At 41.7% G+C, this 15,645-nt stretch overlaps 1 protein-coding gene across 1 annotated transcript; it reads left to right on the top strand.

The window, feature by feature from the left end:
• The first annotated feature begins 1,337 nt into the window (after positions 1 to 1,337).
• LOC306743603 (protein kinase C and casein kinase substrate in neurons protein 1-like) lies at positions 1,338 to 15,364 on the top strand. The gene is made up of 10 exons (XM_079226133.1): positions 1,338 to 1,419; positions 5,872 to 6,001; positions 8,956 to 9,120; positions 9,254 to 9,481; positions 10,774 to 10,929; positions 11,145 to 11,320; positions 12,800 to 12,920; positions 13,025 to 13,131; positions 13,577 to 13,809; positions 15,248 to 15,364. The coding sequence occupies exons 2-10, from the start codon at positions 5,942 to 5,944 to the stop codon at positions 15,355 to 15,357; spliced, it is 1,356 nt and encodes a 451-aa protein (XP_079082259.1). The 5' UTR covers positions 1,338 to 1,419; positions 5,872 to 5,941; the 3' UTR covers positions 15,358 to 15,364.
• The last annotated feature ends 281 nt before the right edge of the window (positions 15,365 to 15,645 follow it).

The raw sequence follows: 15,645 nt of genomic DNA, 5'->3' as shown, positions 1-15,645 counted from the left end.
TGTGTATGTGTGTGTGTTGCATACACTCGAGGACGTCCCACGAGTCGACCGCGGGGCTGAACAGCTGACTCTGCGTCCACCCATCCAACCAACTGTCTAAAGCATCGGTCACATGACCGGCTTAATGACGGCTGTGGCGGCGCGTGTGTGAAGTCTGCACAAGGCAGCTCCGTCTCCTGGCAACATCCAGCAGCCTGCTTATTCCGCGCTCCGCCGAGAGATGAATCACATCTCTGTGTCCTGATGTGTTCGGCTGCCCTCCTGGCCCTCCGGCTCTCTCTATTCCACCCGGGGCCGGTTCTGGCTGTCTGAGCGGCCCCTCGTCCCTCCCTCATCCCCCTTACCTCTCTCCTATCACGTCCCTCCCGTGCCTCCATTTCAATCTCCATCTCCCCTTCTCCCCGTTGTCTCGCTCGGTTTCTCTCTGACGCCCTCTCCTCGCTCATATCTCAATGAAAGACCTCCCTCTGTCTTTCTCCTTGTGTGTCCTCTTGTTCTCAGTCAGCAGAGGAGGAGGACACGCTGCGCTTATCAAACAGAATCCACAGACAACCCAAATGCAACGCGAACCAACTGTCAACACCCACTGAAGGCTTTTATTGATTCCTCTAGAATGTTTGACATGCCACATTCATTTTGAAGTGAAGCCGTAGTTGATTGCTTTGGTTACCTTGCAGTACTCAAGAGGGGGGGGGGGAATCACTAAAGTACTTTTTGATCAGCAACTCTTTTGAACAGTGTTGTCCAATCAGTCGGTGGATAGCGAGCGCTCGGCAATGTGCTGGTGTAAAGTTAGTTCATCTCTCTGGAATCTTCTTACGGTAACAAGCTTACGTGTTTGTTGTGGTTCCTCGTCAACACTGGAGCTTCTGACTGTATCAGAAACATTTGTCTCTCCTGGATCCGGAGGATTTAAAAAACACAATAAAATAAAATCCCCTCAAAGCATTTGTGTGTATTGTGCAGATGCTTGTAGCATTTAGTTGAACAAAACAACTAATGCAACAACATTTGTGTGCCGCTATCCTGCCAGTATATAATGTCATAATTACAGTTTTGTCTCAACATCACATTCCTCTCTCCACTTTTTGTCTCACTCGTCCTATCCGCTTCTTTGCTCGTCTTCCTAGCTAGCACCCTCCCCCTCTAAAGCTATTCAAGTGGCACAGTGCAGGATTATCCCTCAGCCTCGGAGACATGCTGGTTCGGTCAGACTTATCGTCCTCTCTGGGTTCCCGTTGACCACAGAGGTCAAAGCTGCAAAAATAAAATTGGCAAACACATTAACCATTCAAAGTACCGGCCGTAAAGGATATTTCATTTGGACTACAGATTCACACATCCTCAAGGAGTCTATTCAAGGAGTTGTGTTTCTGGGCTGTTCTTTTATTCTTTATTTCAATGATGGAGCCAACCGTGGTAAGTGAATGTGCAGAAGAGTGTTTTTAGTCTCTTTACAAATGTGCAAAAGTTTGTACCGTCGTATTTTGTCAGCTCCAGGCGACAATACCGCCTCTGCGATCACAACAGACTCCTGAAAGACTTTCAATTACAAATGGCATTGCTTTGACAGCAGCAAGTGTTGTGGTCAGCGAGTGGGTGGATAACAGTGTCTCGTGCAGACCAGCTGTTACTTTTACTTATGTTTCTTTGTTTCTTTGCATTACGCACTAGCCAAATAATTCTTTATTCTGTCCCATTTATATTTTTTAAAATTGTGCAAAAAGCAGAGGAATATTAGAAACGATAATCCGACTTCATCATGACTTCCTCACCACTTAAAACACTGGATAACAGGAGGTGTGTTCGCAGTCATTGAGGTGGATTGACCTCAATAACGATAAGTATAAGCCCCTCTCCACAATGCTTACGCTCCCCCCACCCTGACCCGACTCATGGGACACACAACAATCTCCCACAATGGACCGAAACTGAGACTCGTGATCTGTGTGTTCTCTCTGCGTCGTTTAGCCGAGCGAGCCGAGACTTCTCCGCTCTCATCCATCAGCTTTTCACCTTTCATATAATTAAACCGTGCTGCAGAATGATGTTTTACCGTGCTCTAGTTTGAGATTGAGGAAACGCGTGGACCGCTATCTGGGAATTATCCTGTTAATCCGAATGCTTTCTAGACATCAGCAAGTGTGTGAGATTTGGTTGAACTAAGCCTGGAGATGCACAGGTTGTTGTTATCAGCTGGCGTTCTGGCATTGGGCCGGAGCTCAACTAGCTTTCATGTCACCAGGTGTTGTACTCGCGAATGTAGAAGCTGATTGGAGGACCGGACTGATGGACAGGTAGCAGAACCAATGGTGTGTGTTTGTTGCTGAGATTAACACCAGCCACTTTAGGGCCACTTAGCTGCATGAGGCCATGTTGCATCACATGGTTCAGTTTTTATGCCTTATGGGTTTCAGTGTGTTTTACTTCTTCAAAATCTTTTATTATAATTTTTTACCTAGAAGGTTTTGAGGCTGCTTTTCTTTATGATTGTGTCTGTATTTCCTGAGGAGAGAGCCTCACACTATTTTGGAAGTGGACGCACACGTCAGTAAAGCTGAGCAAATTTGCTTTTTATGAATTTTTCATGTTATGTAAATGCAAACAGATGATACGCAGGTCCCTATCAAAAGAGGAAACCAAGTATGAGCAAGTTTGTTTGAAGGGTCAGTGTGTAGCATTTTGGATGGTCTATTAGCATAAATGGAATATGCTTTGATATTCATAACTATTTGTCTTTTTCATTCACCTAAAACTAAGAAACGCTGAATTGTTGTGTTTCCGTTGCCTCAGAATGAGCCCTTCATATCTGTATTAGGGAGCAGGTAGGAGTTTATACAACGTATTCTTTTCACGACAATTCTTCACTTTCACGAATTGCAAATGGGTTTATTATAAGCATATTATTAATCCCTTTGATTACACATGTACATACTCTATATGTTACAAAACATCGAGCGGCCAAAAGAAAAGCATCCTCAAAGGGAAGTCTCACTGGGGGATTTGGAATTGTAAAAGCACAGTCCAACATTTTGAGAAATTCATTTGCTTTCTTGCTGGGAATTCAATGCAAAGATCAATATCATTATTTGTTTATTGTACGGATTAAACAAACCATATATTATAGCTTAATAAGTGAGCCTTTGAGGATGTGGTTGCATATTTTGTGGACAGGTTGCGGTTGAGGGGGGTCTATCGCGGGTCTAATTCTCAGGATGAAAGCGAATAAGTATATTCACCAAAATGTCAAACTATGCCTTGAAAAAATGTGTTTTCATTGGCATGTCTTATCTTGAATACGTCAGGGAGGTCATGAGGGGGGCTAACAATGCTCCTGTGGTTTGGCAGAATGGGGTCTTTCAAGAAGAGGGTTACTGAGGGTTTGTCCCAACGGATGAAGATATGATGATGGTCAATAACCTGATGGAAGGATATAGAGGGGATCATGTAAACTTTGACTGCACTGTACTTTATAGATGATGATAGAGATCTATATGTCTGGATGAAGACATTTCTATGTTATTTCTTGGATTAGCAAAACCTTCAGTATTCCTCTATTTTCAGTCAAATGTTGTTCTATAAAGAGAAACGGTCCCCTACTGCATCGAACACTGTAGGTATTATAGAAGAGTAGAGTACACAGAAAAAAAATACATTTTTGAAATTCTCTGGTTCATCTTTTCAGAAAAAAAAGCGATGAATTACCAGAGCAATACGTTGCTGCTGATCCCAGTGCAACTGAAAGGCTCAAGTTGTCTCTGATTCAGACACTGATTGTGAAATAGTTCTTTTTGGTGTTTTGTGTTGTGCCTTCTTGAAATAGCCAGTGCCTGACAGCCTCGACTGTTGGGAGCACCACAGACCGGCGTGATGCCTGGTGACAGCAGCCGAGGCCTCTGATAAAATACAGCTTGGCTTAATCGGTCAATGTTCTATAGAAACCCTGAGTGAGCAGAAATAGATTGCCTGTTCTGCAGCTGAAACCAGATCCAATCACACTGGGCATGAACGCTCCCCTGATCACATTTTCTTTTACGAGTAGACCCCCTGTGCAAACAGCGTGTTGCAGGAGCTGCTGCTAGACGTACTTTTCCCTTCATTAGCTGACCTTGTAGTTTTAAGGAATTTTATTTTTCTCACAAGGACAATTATGTTGTTAAGGAAAGTGAGGTCAGTCCGCTTCAGATTGAGCCTAACGCAGGGAGTCATTTTTCATGACTCATTCCGGGGATGAAGGATGTTGCAGGAATTAGTATGCACTTGACTGCAGAAGGAAGATGAGGGATGAAGCACAGAGGGCTCCGGTCATATTTCAACAAAATATGCCTTGTGCTGTAGCAGACTTTAAAGTGCAGACTCAGCTTCTAATCTGACGTGGCCACCAGTCATCCTTCATCATTGACCTCAGTCTAGCACGCTTAACTAACACTTCATTTGCATTGTGCATATTGGAATTAATCAATTGTTGCGCTGTGCTCTTAATAACATTCATCAAAACTTGTTATTGTTTTAATTAAAAGCTTTAATAAAGTTGTGCACTGTTGGGCCATGTGCAGAAGTAGATAATAATGAAACATCTACTTGAAACAATGTCAGAGCAGGGAACATTATCAACAGAATGTCATTATTATGAGGCTCATACAACATAATATATTGGTTGCTGCAGTGCAATAAGGAGCTCTCTGTCAACGGGAAGACATTAGTCATGTGAGAAAAATGGATTAGGCTTCAAAAAGAGTTCAATACAGAAAAAGCGCCTCGCAATCTCTACTGTTTTAACCACGGTGGTAAGATATCGACCAGACGTCAAACAAATATTAATCACCTCTAACGCTGGAGGAAATCCAGACGGGTCTCTATTCTGTAGGGTTAATTAAGTAATAGGTGATTAAACCACATCTATAGGTGTGCTCATCACCTACAATTCTGTTATATTTTAGGGTGACACGATTATTTTAGTTTTCCTTGAATTTTATCTGAAAAAATCTGAAATTTAGAAAGGATTCAATTCTCTTTGTTTGGTTACTTATAAAAAGAAAAATACCACAAAAATGAATAAAGATATATACAGGTACGACAAAAGTCGACAAAGGGCAAAGACAATGAATTAATTCTGCAACACTGTTGTCATATTTCTGTGCCTTATCTTATATATGTTCTTATACTATTAGCATTTATAGCAATGCTTTTTTGTATTCTTAATTTAAAAAAAAATATTTTGTAACTTAAGTTTATTGTAAGTAAGGAGGACCTAGAAAAATAAGCTTTTCATTGTACAGAGTAACTGTTATCTGTGCATATGACAATAAAAAGATCTTGAATCTTGAAGACAATGCTCAAAACATATACTGTACACATGCAAAGTAGTAAAAAGCAGACCGGATGTAGTAATACTGGAAATATAAGAACAGTACTGGTGGCAATGACACATCTGTGTTGACATACAAAGTGCATTCTGGGCTGCCACACACCGTGTAGCACATGTGCTGTTTATATGTCTGTTCCAGCTTTCTCTCAGATGTAATGTGTCAGAAGAATGAGTTGCACAACGGAAGGATTTAGGGTCAGAGCTGCCGTGATGCTCCACTCTCCGGTATCTTTTCTAGGACACGCCAGTATAAGATGCCCTCTCTGGTTCCTCGGGGCACGGCGCTGGATGCATGGCGGAGGAGACTATTTTTATCTAATTATTATAAACGTCTCAAATAGAAACCATCGCACTGGAAGGTTTCCTCCAGTTGCCATGGAAAATTCCTCCATTGCTTCTCCTCTTTGGTGCGCAGCTTGGCCGCCTCGGTCTCCTCGCGCACCTCTATGTTCCTGTGTTTGTGTAACGTGATGTCACATGTTGTGTTGTTGTTCTTCTTTCAGTGCATGAGGAACCCAGCTCGGCTGCAGAGGACAGGTTTAGTCATTAGAGTGCTTTTCCACATCCAGGAAAATGTCTGGCTCCTACGATGAGGTTGCAGTTGCTGACGACACCATGGACAGCTTCTGGGAGGTAAAGACCGAACCGCCACGTGTGTGATGAAGGGTTTTCAACCCGCAACCCCAGAGGGTCACTCTGCCAGGGCGTTAAAAACACTTTTATCTATGCAACAATAACCAGCTGCATATTTAACAGACAGATATAAGACTTGTATCAATCTTTTCATCTTACCATTAGCAAGGGTATTTCCAAAACTATAAAAAATATTGCTTTAAATTAAGGTCTTAAAGTGACCTGATTAAGAATTATTCCATCTCATTAGGCAGAACTGCAGCTAAAGATATTTTATGCAAATGTTGATTTGCAGCATCTGTATTTTTGGCCGCAGTGATGAAAACAAACACAAGTAGACAAGCTGTGGTTGAACTAAACATAATACTGTTGCCAGTAGAGTCTGTGTAGCAGACTGGTTTGACACGTTAATAAGATACTCTTGCATCATTCTCTTTTTCAAATCTTATTTTGGGAACTGGCACATGTACTTTTTGAAGTAATTTAATGTGTTTTCGTAGCCCGGCTTCACTTTCTTTCCAGTGATTTGGTAATTACATAAAAGTTTGGAAAGATACAAATACAAATTCTCAAAGTACATCAAATGTATAAACTACAAATTAAAATACATTGGGCTAAGGTTAGACTTTGGCTTATTTATTTTGTATTTATTTATTTCCCTTAGTAGACAAAAAGACAACTTATGAAAAACTAAGAAAAAAGAAAATTAAACTAATGCATAATAAAGAGGCTTCCATCATTTACTTTAACTATTTGGACACAACCCAAATGGATTTCACAATAAATAGAATATATATTTAAATATAAATATGATAAATACTTTCTTTGTTTAAGAGGTGAGAGCCGAATGTAAACACTTCTTCAACGCAGTCTTGACTTCTAAGACTGCAGTTATTTTGTCAGTATATTGTGTATGATATTTGTCGTAAATTGTGTCATCACAGGGTACATCGCAAAACAAATGAATAAACACAACAAACACAATCATCAGACACGTTCAAGCCATCCATGTGTGTGTGCGTATGTGCGTGTGTGTGTGTGTGTGTGTGTGTGTGTGTGTCTGTGTAGACTTTTTACTCTCACCAAAGTAGCGTTAATGAATTCCCTCAGCACAGAGTCTTCTTTGTATCATGGCTCTTCGCCGCGGAGACAAAGACAAAGAGCCTCAGTCATCAGTCGCTCTGAGGCGGCCTTTCACCACATGCACCTGCCTATAGCCTCTGTATGCTAGCAACACAGCTCATGGTTTATACAGGCCAGAGAAATACTTTACTCTCAGGTTTCATCATCATACATGTTGATGTTTGACACAGCTGGGCTGTGTAGCACTAATAGAACTCAATATATCCCTAATACAATCACCACACCGTACAAATACAAGAGCTCAGGTGTGTTTTCATATGTGGAGCGAGTCCACCTGCTTGTTGTTGTTGGTGTGACTTGGCAATCTGCCACACAGGCCAAAGCTCATACCGTCCGCACACCTGTCTCGCTGCCTCCCTGCAGCTCTCTCATCTCAGACCGTGTAAGCACACATGCATGCTTGTGTCAGGACCAATCACAGCGCAGCGCTGCAGCCTGCCTCTCCACGAGTTATGCGTTTGCGCATGTATGTGCATGACTGTATGTATTTACAGCATGAGCACATGCAATCTGCGGTTTCTATGTATTTGGGTCTCTGCGTCGACGTCTACCCCTGAAGATCTGTCTTCCTGCATTACACTACTCAAGAGGATTAACACACACACACACGCACACGCACACACACACACACACACACACACACACACACACACACACACACACACACATACACATACACACACAAGCCCTTGTCATTGCATAACTACACATGCACAGGCACGAGCATCCCCCACCCCCTCCTCACTGCCTTTATCATGCACCATGAGCTCACGCCCCCTGCAGGCACTGAGGGGGCGGAGCCACGCGACCTGGCAGCACTCTTTTAAGGCGGTACCGCTTAAGGTGGAGAGATCTAAAAGCAAAGGCAGTTTTGGCAGACAGTAACACTGAATACTGGTGTGTTTGATAGAGTAGGATGACAAAAAAAATGCTTCAACATATCGAAGAGTGCTGGTTAACATGCATTAGAGGGTGAAATGGGACAGTCACGTGTAATTCAGCCAGTGTACAACAAATGCAAGTACAGTTAATGCCTCTGTATTGCATCTGAGGAACCATTCATAACTCTAGCAAAACAAGATATATACAGTATATATATATATTCCTGTTTATTATAAAAATGAAAAACATTAACATCTTCCCCCTCACTTTTATTATTATGTTGCCTGATTTTTGGAGAATGAACTAGGTCTTTCAAAAAAATATCTTATTTCACTCAGTGTAAATTAATATAAAATAAATGAAATATAATCTGCAGATAACTAGAATCTGGACACAATTGCCTCTTAGCGCGTTCATGGGGGTATTTTCCTCTAGCTACTGCATTTAATACCAGCACATGACCCCCAAAACTGTTTGTTTATGCACATGACATTCTGTATTAAAAAACCTATTCGGTTAATAGACAGTGTTCTCAAAGCTGCATTTTGGTCACTTAAAATAACATGTTGTCGCTGCATCCTGACAGTAGAACATGAGACCGATAATCTGTGGGAAAACGAGGTTCCTCTGCCTCCTTTAAGGTCTCCCAATGACATTTGCAAGATTCCTCTGCACCCGAAGAACGGCAACCAATCAGAGCCGAGGAGCCTCTGTAACGCAGCTGCTAATCACTGCTCCGATCAGACTGCCGAGCGAGGGGAATTGTCCCCCATTTTCCCCATATACATCAAGAAGCATATTATCACATGTATAAAAATACCATTTTCATTAGTTTTGTTTTAGTGTATTTTCATGCAGATTCTTCTGTGACACATGTAAAGACATATTTCCGTTGTCTCCCTTTATCCTCTTCCTTTCTGTGTTCTCAGGTGGGGAACTACAAACGTGCTGTCAAGAGAGTTGATGACGGCCATCGGCTCTGCAATGACCTCATGGGCTGCCTGCAGGAACGTGCCAAGATAGAAAAAGCGTACGGTGATCAGCTAACTGCGTGGTCCAAGAGATGGAGACAGCTCATTGAGAAAGGTCAGCATGTGGCATGGGGTCAATTAACTAAATCGCTCAACAAATGAATGCACGTCACGCTGTCTTTCAATTTGCCAAAGCCTCCGTTTACACAGTTTGCTCATCTGCTAATATTTGCCCCCCCCCCCCCCAGGCCCACAGTACGGCTCTGTGGAGAGAGCCTGGCTGGCTGTGATGACCGAGGCAGAGAAGGTGAGTGAGCTGCACCAAGATGTGAAGAACAACCTGACGAACGAGGACGTGGAGAAGGTGAAGAACTGGCAGAAGGAAGCCTATCACAAGCAGATGATCGGAGGCTTCAAAGAGGCCAAGGAGGCGGATGAAGGCTTCAAGAAGGCTCAGAAACCGTGGGCCAAAAAGCTCAAGGAGGTGAGGAGGAAGGGTGGAAACAAACGTATATATGACTCATCATCTTTGTCTTTGGTGCCACAGAACAAGTCATATTCATAAATGAGCTGCTCTCTGGTTCCTTCTGGCGTTCACCTCGTGCGTGTGATGGTGTTCTGTGTCCAGCTGTGTCACAGCAATATTCATTCACACACCTTTTGGTCATTGATTTTAAGTGCCAGACCCACAACTTTACTGCCTGGTTCTCTCTCACCGCTCTGAGTGTAATTCTCTGCCACAGCAGGCAGATGCTGTCAGCAAAAAAGCTCTAATAACCCAACTCGGCACTGTTAGAGACTGGCTGGTGGACATAGTGGAATATTTAACAGCTAGAGAGACAGATATTGAGAGACAGATATTTGCTTCAGTTGCTCATGGAGAACAAAAACGACTAAAAGAGTGTCGGACATAGATTCATCAGGTGGACACAAACGAATGATGATGTTGCTCCGATGTGTAAATAAATAACGGTTTCCCAACAAGTTGGCCATGTGAACCTAGAAGAAAATAATAATATGTCAATGTTGTGTTCCCAACTTGTTTCCACTGCCCTCAAGTGGACTACATGTTATTTATTGACAGTTTAAAGGGAACAACACTTGTTTCGTAGTTGTCCAATCAGTGCTGATTGTAAATGTGTCCACTGAACTTTTTTATAAATTTGGTTAAAATGTATTATAGCAATACTAGGCCATCTCGGCTCAATTGTTGAGTGTCTATGGGTCCAAGCCTAGTCTGAGGGGAGGCCTGCTGAGGCCGATCCTGGGGTTTCTTCGAGGTCGTGGTGGTTTCACTGGCATGTTTCCAGCTCTGAGAGCTACATTTGAATACAATTTCTTTGCATGTGATATTTCAAACAAAAACTCAATCTATCACTTATTAATTGTCAGTGGACCAAGTCTTGATTTTTTGTCGATACAAACGTCACCATTGATAAAACGCTGTGTTTGAGGTTTTGGAGCTTTGCTTTGGGCCTGGACCTGTATGATATGAGAGGCCTATTAGACCCTGACTCTGACTGGGTTTGCTCGACTATACATGGAAAACTTACAGTATTGTTGTTCTTTTTTTTTTAAACCATTATTAGCTAAATGGTCGTGGAACCAAGGACATGATAATATCTACGCGGTTATAGATACTAATCACATTAAGATCTATTATCTTGTCTGGGCAAGGTCATCTTCCCTTTTGAGACGAGTTGATGTGACTTCCTTCGGTCACATTGGATCATGTCTGCGACATACTGACGATGCCTGCCGTGTTTGGACATACAGATGGAGGCAGCTAAGAAGTCCTACCACTTGGCCTGCAAGGAGGAGAAGCTGGCTGCAGCCCGCGAGGCCAACGGCAAGACTGAGGCCTCTGTCACAGCAGACCAGCAGAAGAAGCTGCACGAGAAAGTGGACAAATGCAAACAGGATATGCAGAAGGTGAGAGCAAGGCCGAGGGGAAAAAGTCTTTTTAGTTTATTTAGTCCTGCATTGACGTAAATACACACAATTGCATGCATATAAAACATTGTCACATGGGTCAGTAGATCCAAGATTTATTTGTATGCAAGCACACGATAAAGACTTTTAAAGATGAGTTGTAGTGCAAGCTCAGAGGGACAAAACCAGGTTTTTTTTCTTTCTTTTTTTGCCAGGCTAAAGAAAAGTATGAGAAGTCTCTGGAGGAGCTGAATAAGTGCACCCCGCAGTACATGGAGTGCATGGAGCAGGTGTTTGACCAGTGCCAGCAGCATGAAGTCCGGAGGCTGACCTTCCTCAAGGAGGCCTTGCTGGACATCAAACGCCATCTTAACCTCACCGAGAACCCAAGGTGAGCCGGGCCACGGGAGACACTTAAGTTTCATAAAGCTGCAGTTTCAAAAATCATTTTATCTCTGTATGCTTCTCAATTCCCTGCAGTGTACTTCACCTTTTTATATGATTCCCCCTCAATGCGATGTGAATTCAAGTTAATTCATAGTTATACTGTTTGCAGCGTGGGAACAAATCTCTTTGAGCATGATTGCTCACTGTACCTTTTTGTTTTACTTTGAATCAGAAATGATCACATTGCAAACACATTTTATAATAGATTAGCTTGATTCTTGTTGTCACATTCAGCACAGTTCACTTCAAATTGATTCATCTCCACACTCTTCTCAACCAGGCATGCATTTCCCATTAGCGGTCACACTCACAGCACTAATTAATTCAATGACGTTTCTGCCAAACTGAATTTGAATTGAAGTCGAACGCTTGTCATTTTTTTAACCTGTGTGTAACAACAAAGCCGGGACTCACAGCAAAGTGCTTTTCAGGTTCTTTCATCAAACCTGCCTTTGGTTGCCGTGGATGATTCAAGCCCTGTGCTGTTTAGAGGATAGTGATGCAGTTTATCCCGATTTCTGTCATCATTCACACTTTGCTACTCGTGACCTCACCTGTGTTGTCCTGAACTGCAGGTTTTAGAGAAAAAAATATGCGATAGTTCGGTTTTAACTGCTTGTGGTTGCCCATAACACGCTACAAAACATTTAATAAGCATCATCATTTTATGTAGTTTCCATTTTATTAATCACTGAATAAGTTATTTCCCAATTCTAATAAAACCAAATTAGATTATTAGACATGTTCTGGGATTGAATAGTATTTGCTACAAATGCAATAACTTATATATATGAAAATAAATGCCCACTGAAAATAAAAGCACACATCAACAGTATGTTTCTTTAGTTTCTTGAGCTGAAATGATGACAGCCACAGTGTTATTAAAGTCAAGTCAATAATGTTTTGGCTTGAATTTGATTAAGTTTAACCATTAAGTTAAACAGCCTTTGCTCCACTGCCAGATGATTTTATCGCTTTTTAAAAAAGATCTCATCTTTCCAAAATCTAGTTATGAAAATTAAATTTCCTGAGTACTTAAATCAAACACAGCATCCATTTATTTAATGTTTCATCTTTGGAAAGAAAATACCACTTGGATCATGTTTGTAAAATGTGGTAGTAACACTACAATGTTTTAATCTCTTACACATTGGGGATATTTGGGGAAACTGTAGCAATATAAACAATAATATCCTTGTCGAGGATTATTAGGATTATTCAGGCCAAATACTTCAGCTGCTGGAGGCTTCAGCAGAAAACTCAGGGAGACACTTCAGTCTTGTCATGACCTAATGTGGGATCTCGCTCAACCCAGAATTTGAACCACATTGTGGTTTCTGTTGCCAAGTTGGCAGCAGACCCCGAGTCTCTTCCGGCACTTTTCATCCTCACCATTTGTTCCATGTTCCCCTTCTCTCCTCAGCTATGCCACAATATACAGAGAACTGGAGCGCACGATCCTCACTGCAAACACACAAGAAGACCTAAAGTGGTTCAGCAACAACCACGGCCCTGACATGCATATGAACTGGCCTGCATTTGAGGTACAACGGTAAACCTTCATACGCACACATTAGACCCCTCTCCTCTTTACTTCCTGCTCTTCTTCATTCCACTTTCATGCGTTTCCTTTCACTCTAATCTCCAGGAATACAACCCAGACCAGGCCGCTGCTCCCCCAAAGAAGAAGAAACCAGACGGAGCCCCACCCACTCCGAGCACCGACCATGTGGCTCCACCTGGTGACCGCAGCAGGTTAGTAATCTATCTGAATCATGAATTATCATGAAATTAGATTTTGTGATGCATGTTTTCATTAAATTGCTCTATAATGATAGTGTTTGTGTCAACAAATCTCATGAAAAGACCAAAACTAACAAAGTTTCCACTCCCAAGCCCATCGGTCTGGACACACATCTTTAAAATTGGGTCACATACGTTCACGTTTTTTAAATAATGTCCTAAATCAGAAAATGTTACTCAAACAGGAGTGAATTGTGTATTTGTTGGGGACTAATTTCCGTCGGTGAGTATTTATAGCAGCGGGATGGTGTGCGTGGGAACAATTCAAAATAAACGACAGTGCCCATGTTCATCATAAAGAAGGAACACATCTCCCAGTGCAACGATGCGACTACTACTGGGTTTTTAATTGATTTTAAATTGTATTTTCTCACCTTGCATTTCCTCTATCTTCCAGTGTGAGCAGCTATGAAAAAAACCAAGCTTACACGACTGAGTGGTCCGATGATGAGCAGCCCGCTACGCTCTCTGGCAACGAAAACGGTGGCAACGGCGGGAACGGAGCAAACAGCGGCAACGGCGGCAACGGCAACTCTTTTGAAGAAGACTCCAGCTCTGGGAAAGGAGTCCGTGTCCGCGCTCTCTATGATTATGAAGGCCAGGAGCAGGATGAGCTCACCTTCAAAGCAGGTATTTGTCAGTGACCATGATGACATGAGTTAACATCATATAGGTTATGATTTCTCTTCTAATTTCTGAACTTATTGATGTTTATAAAGGGGCTGGAACGCTGTAGTTTAATCACAAGATGACGAGCGGTGGCATCAACCAGGTGGTCAAAAACCAGCAACTCTCTCCTGGTTTCTATGCTAAAGCCCCCGTCCTCTACAGAATAGATAGCAGTGGTTAGTCAATAATTGCCACATGGAAAACCAATTAGAGGTCACTTGCCACCAATTAACACAAGCTCTTTCGGAAATGCTGTTTAAAAAAGCGCTTTAGAGCGCAACACAGCGACATGACTAACGGTTTAAAAACACGCTTTACTGGAAAAACTACTGATGAAGCCACAGCTCTTCTTCTTCTTCATCCTCTCGTTCTGCACATGCAGGTCCTATTGTTGAGCACACTGTTTTAGATTAGGTGTTTTTAAGTCTTCTCGTGGATATCTGGCAATGACTAAAGGGCTGTTAAATACAGCTAATACCTGTAGCATGCAAATTCTGTTAGTTTCTTTGTTTAAAAAAGAAAAAAAGAAAGTTGCCCTGCGGACATTTTGTAAACAAACAAAATTACTATTTACATTATTGTTACTCACCAAAGCTCGTGTGTGTCCTTAAGGTCTAAAAAACATGTTTAATTGTTTTCTTATCTCAGAACACATTCCCAAAGCCAATCTTCTTTAAATATTTGCATTGTTTGAGAATAGTCTTCGTCTTTGTATTTTGTTGGCACGTTTGCTGCTTTTCTTGGTTCTTCGTCTGTTGTTCAGTGAAATAGTGTGAAATCATTCAATTGTATCGAGGCACACATGTGCTTGTACTTTTGCATGCTGGACCTGTTGTGAGCGAAAACAAAGCAGGAACCCACGAATAAAAAAAACATTGTCTCATAATGCCACTGGTGGTCAAAAGCTCCACGGGGTACCTTTAACTTTTACATTACATTTCATTTATCCAAAGCGACTTACAATAAGTGCATTCAACCATGAGTAAAAACTCAGAACAACAAGAATCAAGAAAGTACAATTTCTTCAAGAAAGCCAAACTACAAAGTGCTATAAGTAAGTGCCACTAAAGTGCTTCTTTGCCTTTTTTATTTTGGGATGAAACTGTGGTCGCGCCTCCTTATCAAATTAATTTAAATTAAATGAATTTGATATATAACTTATTAAATTAAAACTTGATCTTTAAAATTAGATAATGTAAAAAGTTTAAGTTGGTTAATAACTTAAAAAATACTGTTTATGAGTACAAAAACAGACATTACATCAATAAGTTTTACAAAAGACCTCGAGTGCATTAATGAGAATAAATAACCAGCTGTAATTTACTTAATTTTTCCGATTTCCATTCACTATTTGACAAAGGACTGCGAGCTGATTAAAGGAGTGGTGTTTCCTTCACAGGTGATGAACTGACCAAGACCGAGGACGAAGACGAGCAAGGCTGGTGTCGAGGTCGTATGGACAGCGGCCGAGAGGGACTGTACCCGGCCAATTACGTCGAGCCAATCTAGTCACGTTCCTGGACAAGGACACGCCATTGGAGGCAGCTTGAACTGTCCCGTCCAATAGCATCGCACATAGCCAGAGACTTAAGAGCAACACATCCCTTGCCCAACAGATGCGCCAAGCAGTCTTGCCTAAATACAAACTTAGTAACCTAAAAGACAATATATCAATATAATATATTTTATCCAGCATTTGGGATGGGTGGACTTACACATTTAAAAACAGGAGCAGCAGTTATTCCAGTATATACACACTCGACTATAACATCAAGACAGTGCAGGAACACATTGCTT

Source organism: Taurulus bubalis (assembly GCF_910589615.1).
Source record: "Taurulus bubalis genome assembly, chromosome: 11".
NCBI classification, from domain to species: domain Eukaryota; kingdom Metazoa; phylum Chordata; class Actinopteri; order Perciformes; family Cottidae; genus Taurulus; species Taurulus bubalis.
Note: the sequence above shows the minus strand (reverse complement) of the source record. Positions and strands in the feature narration are given on the sequence as shown.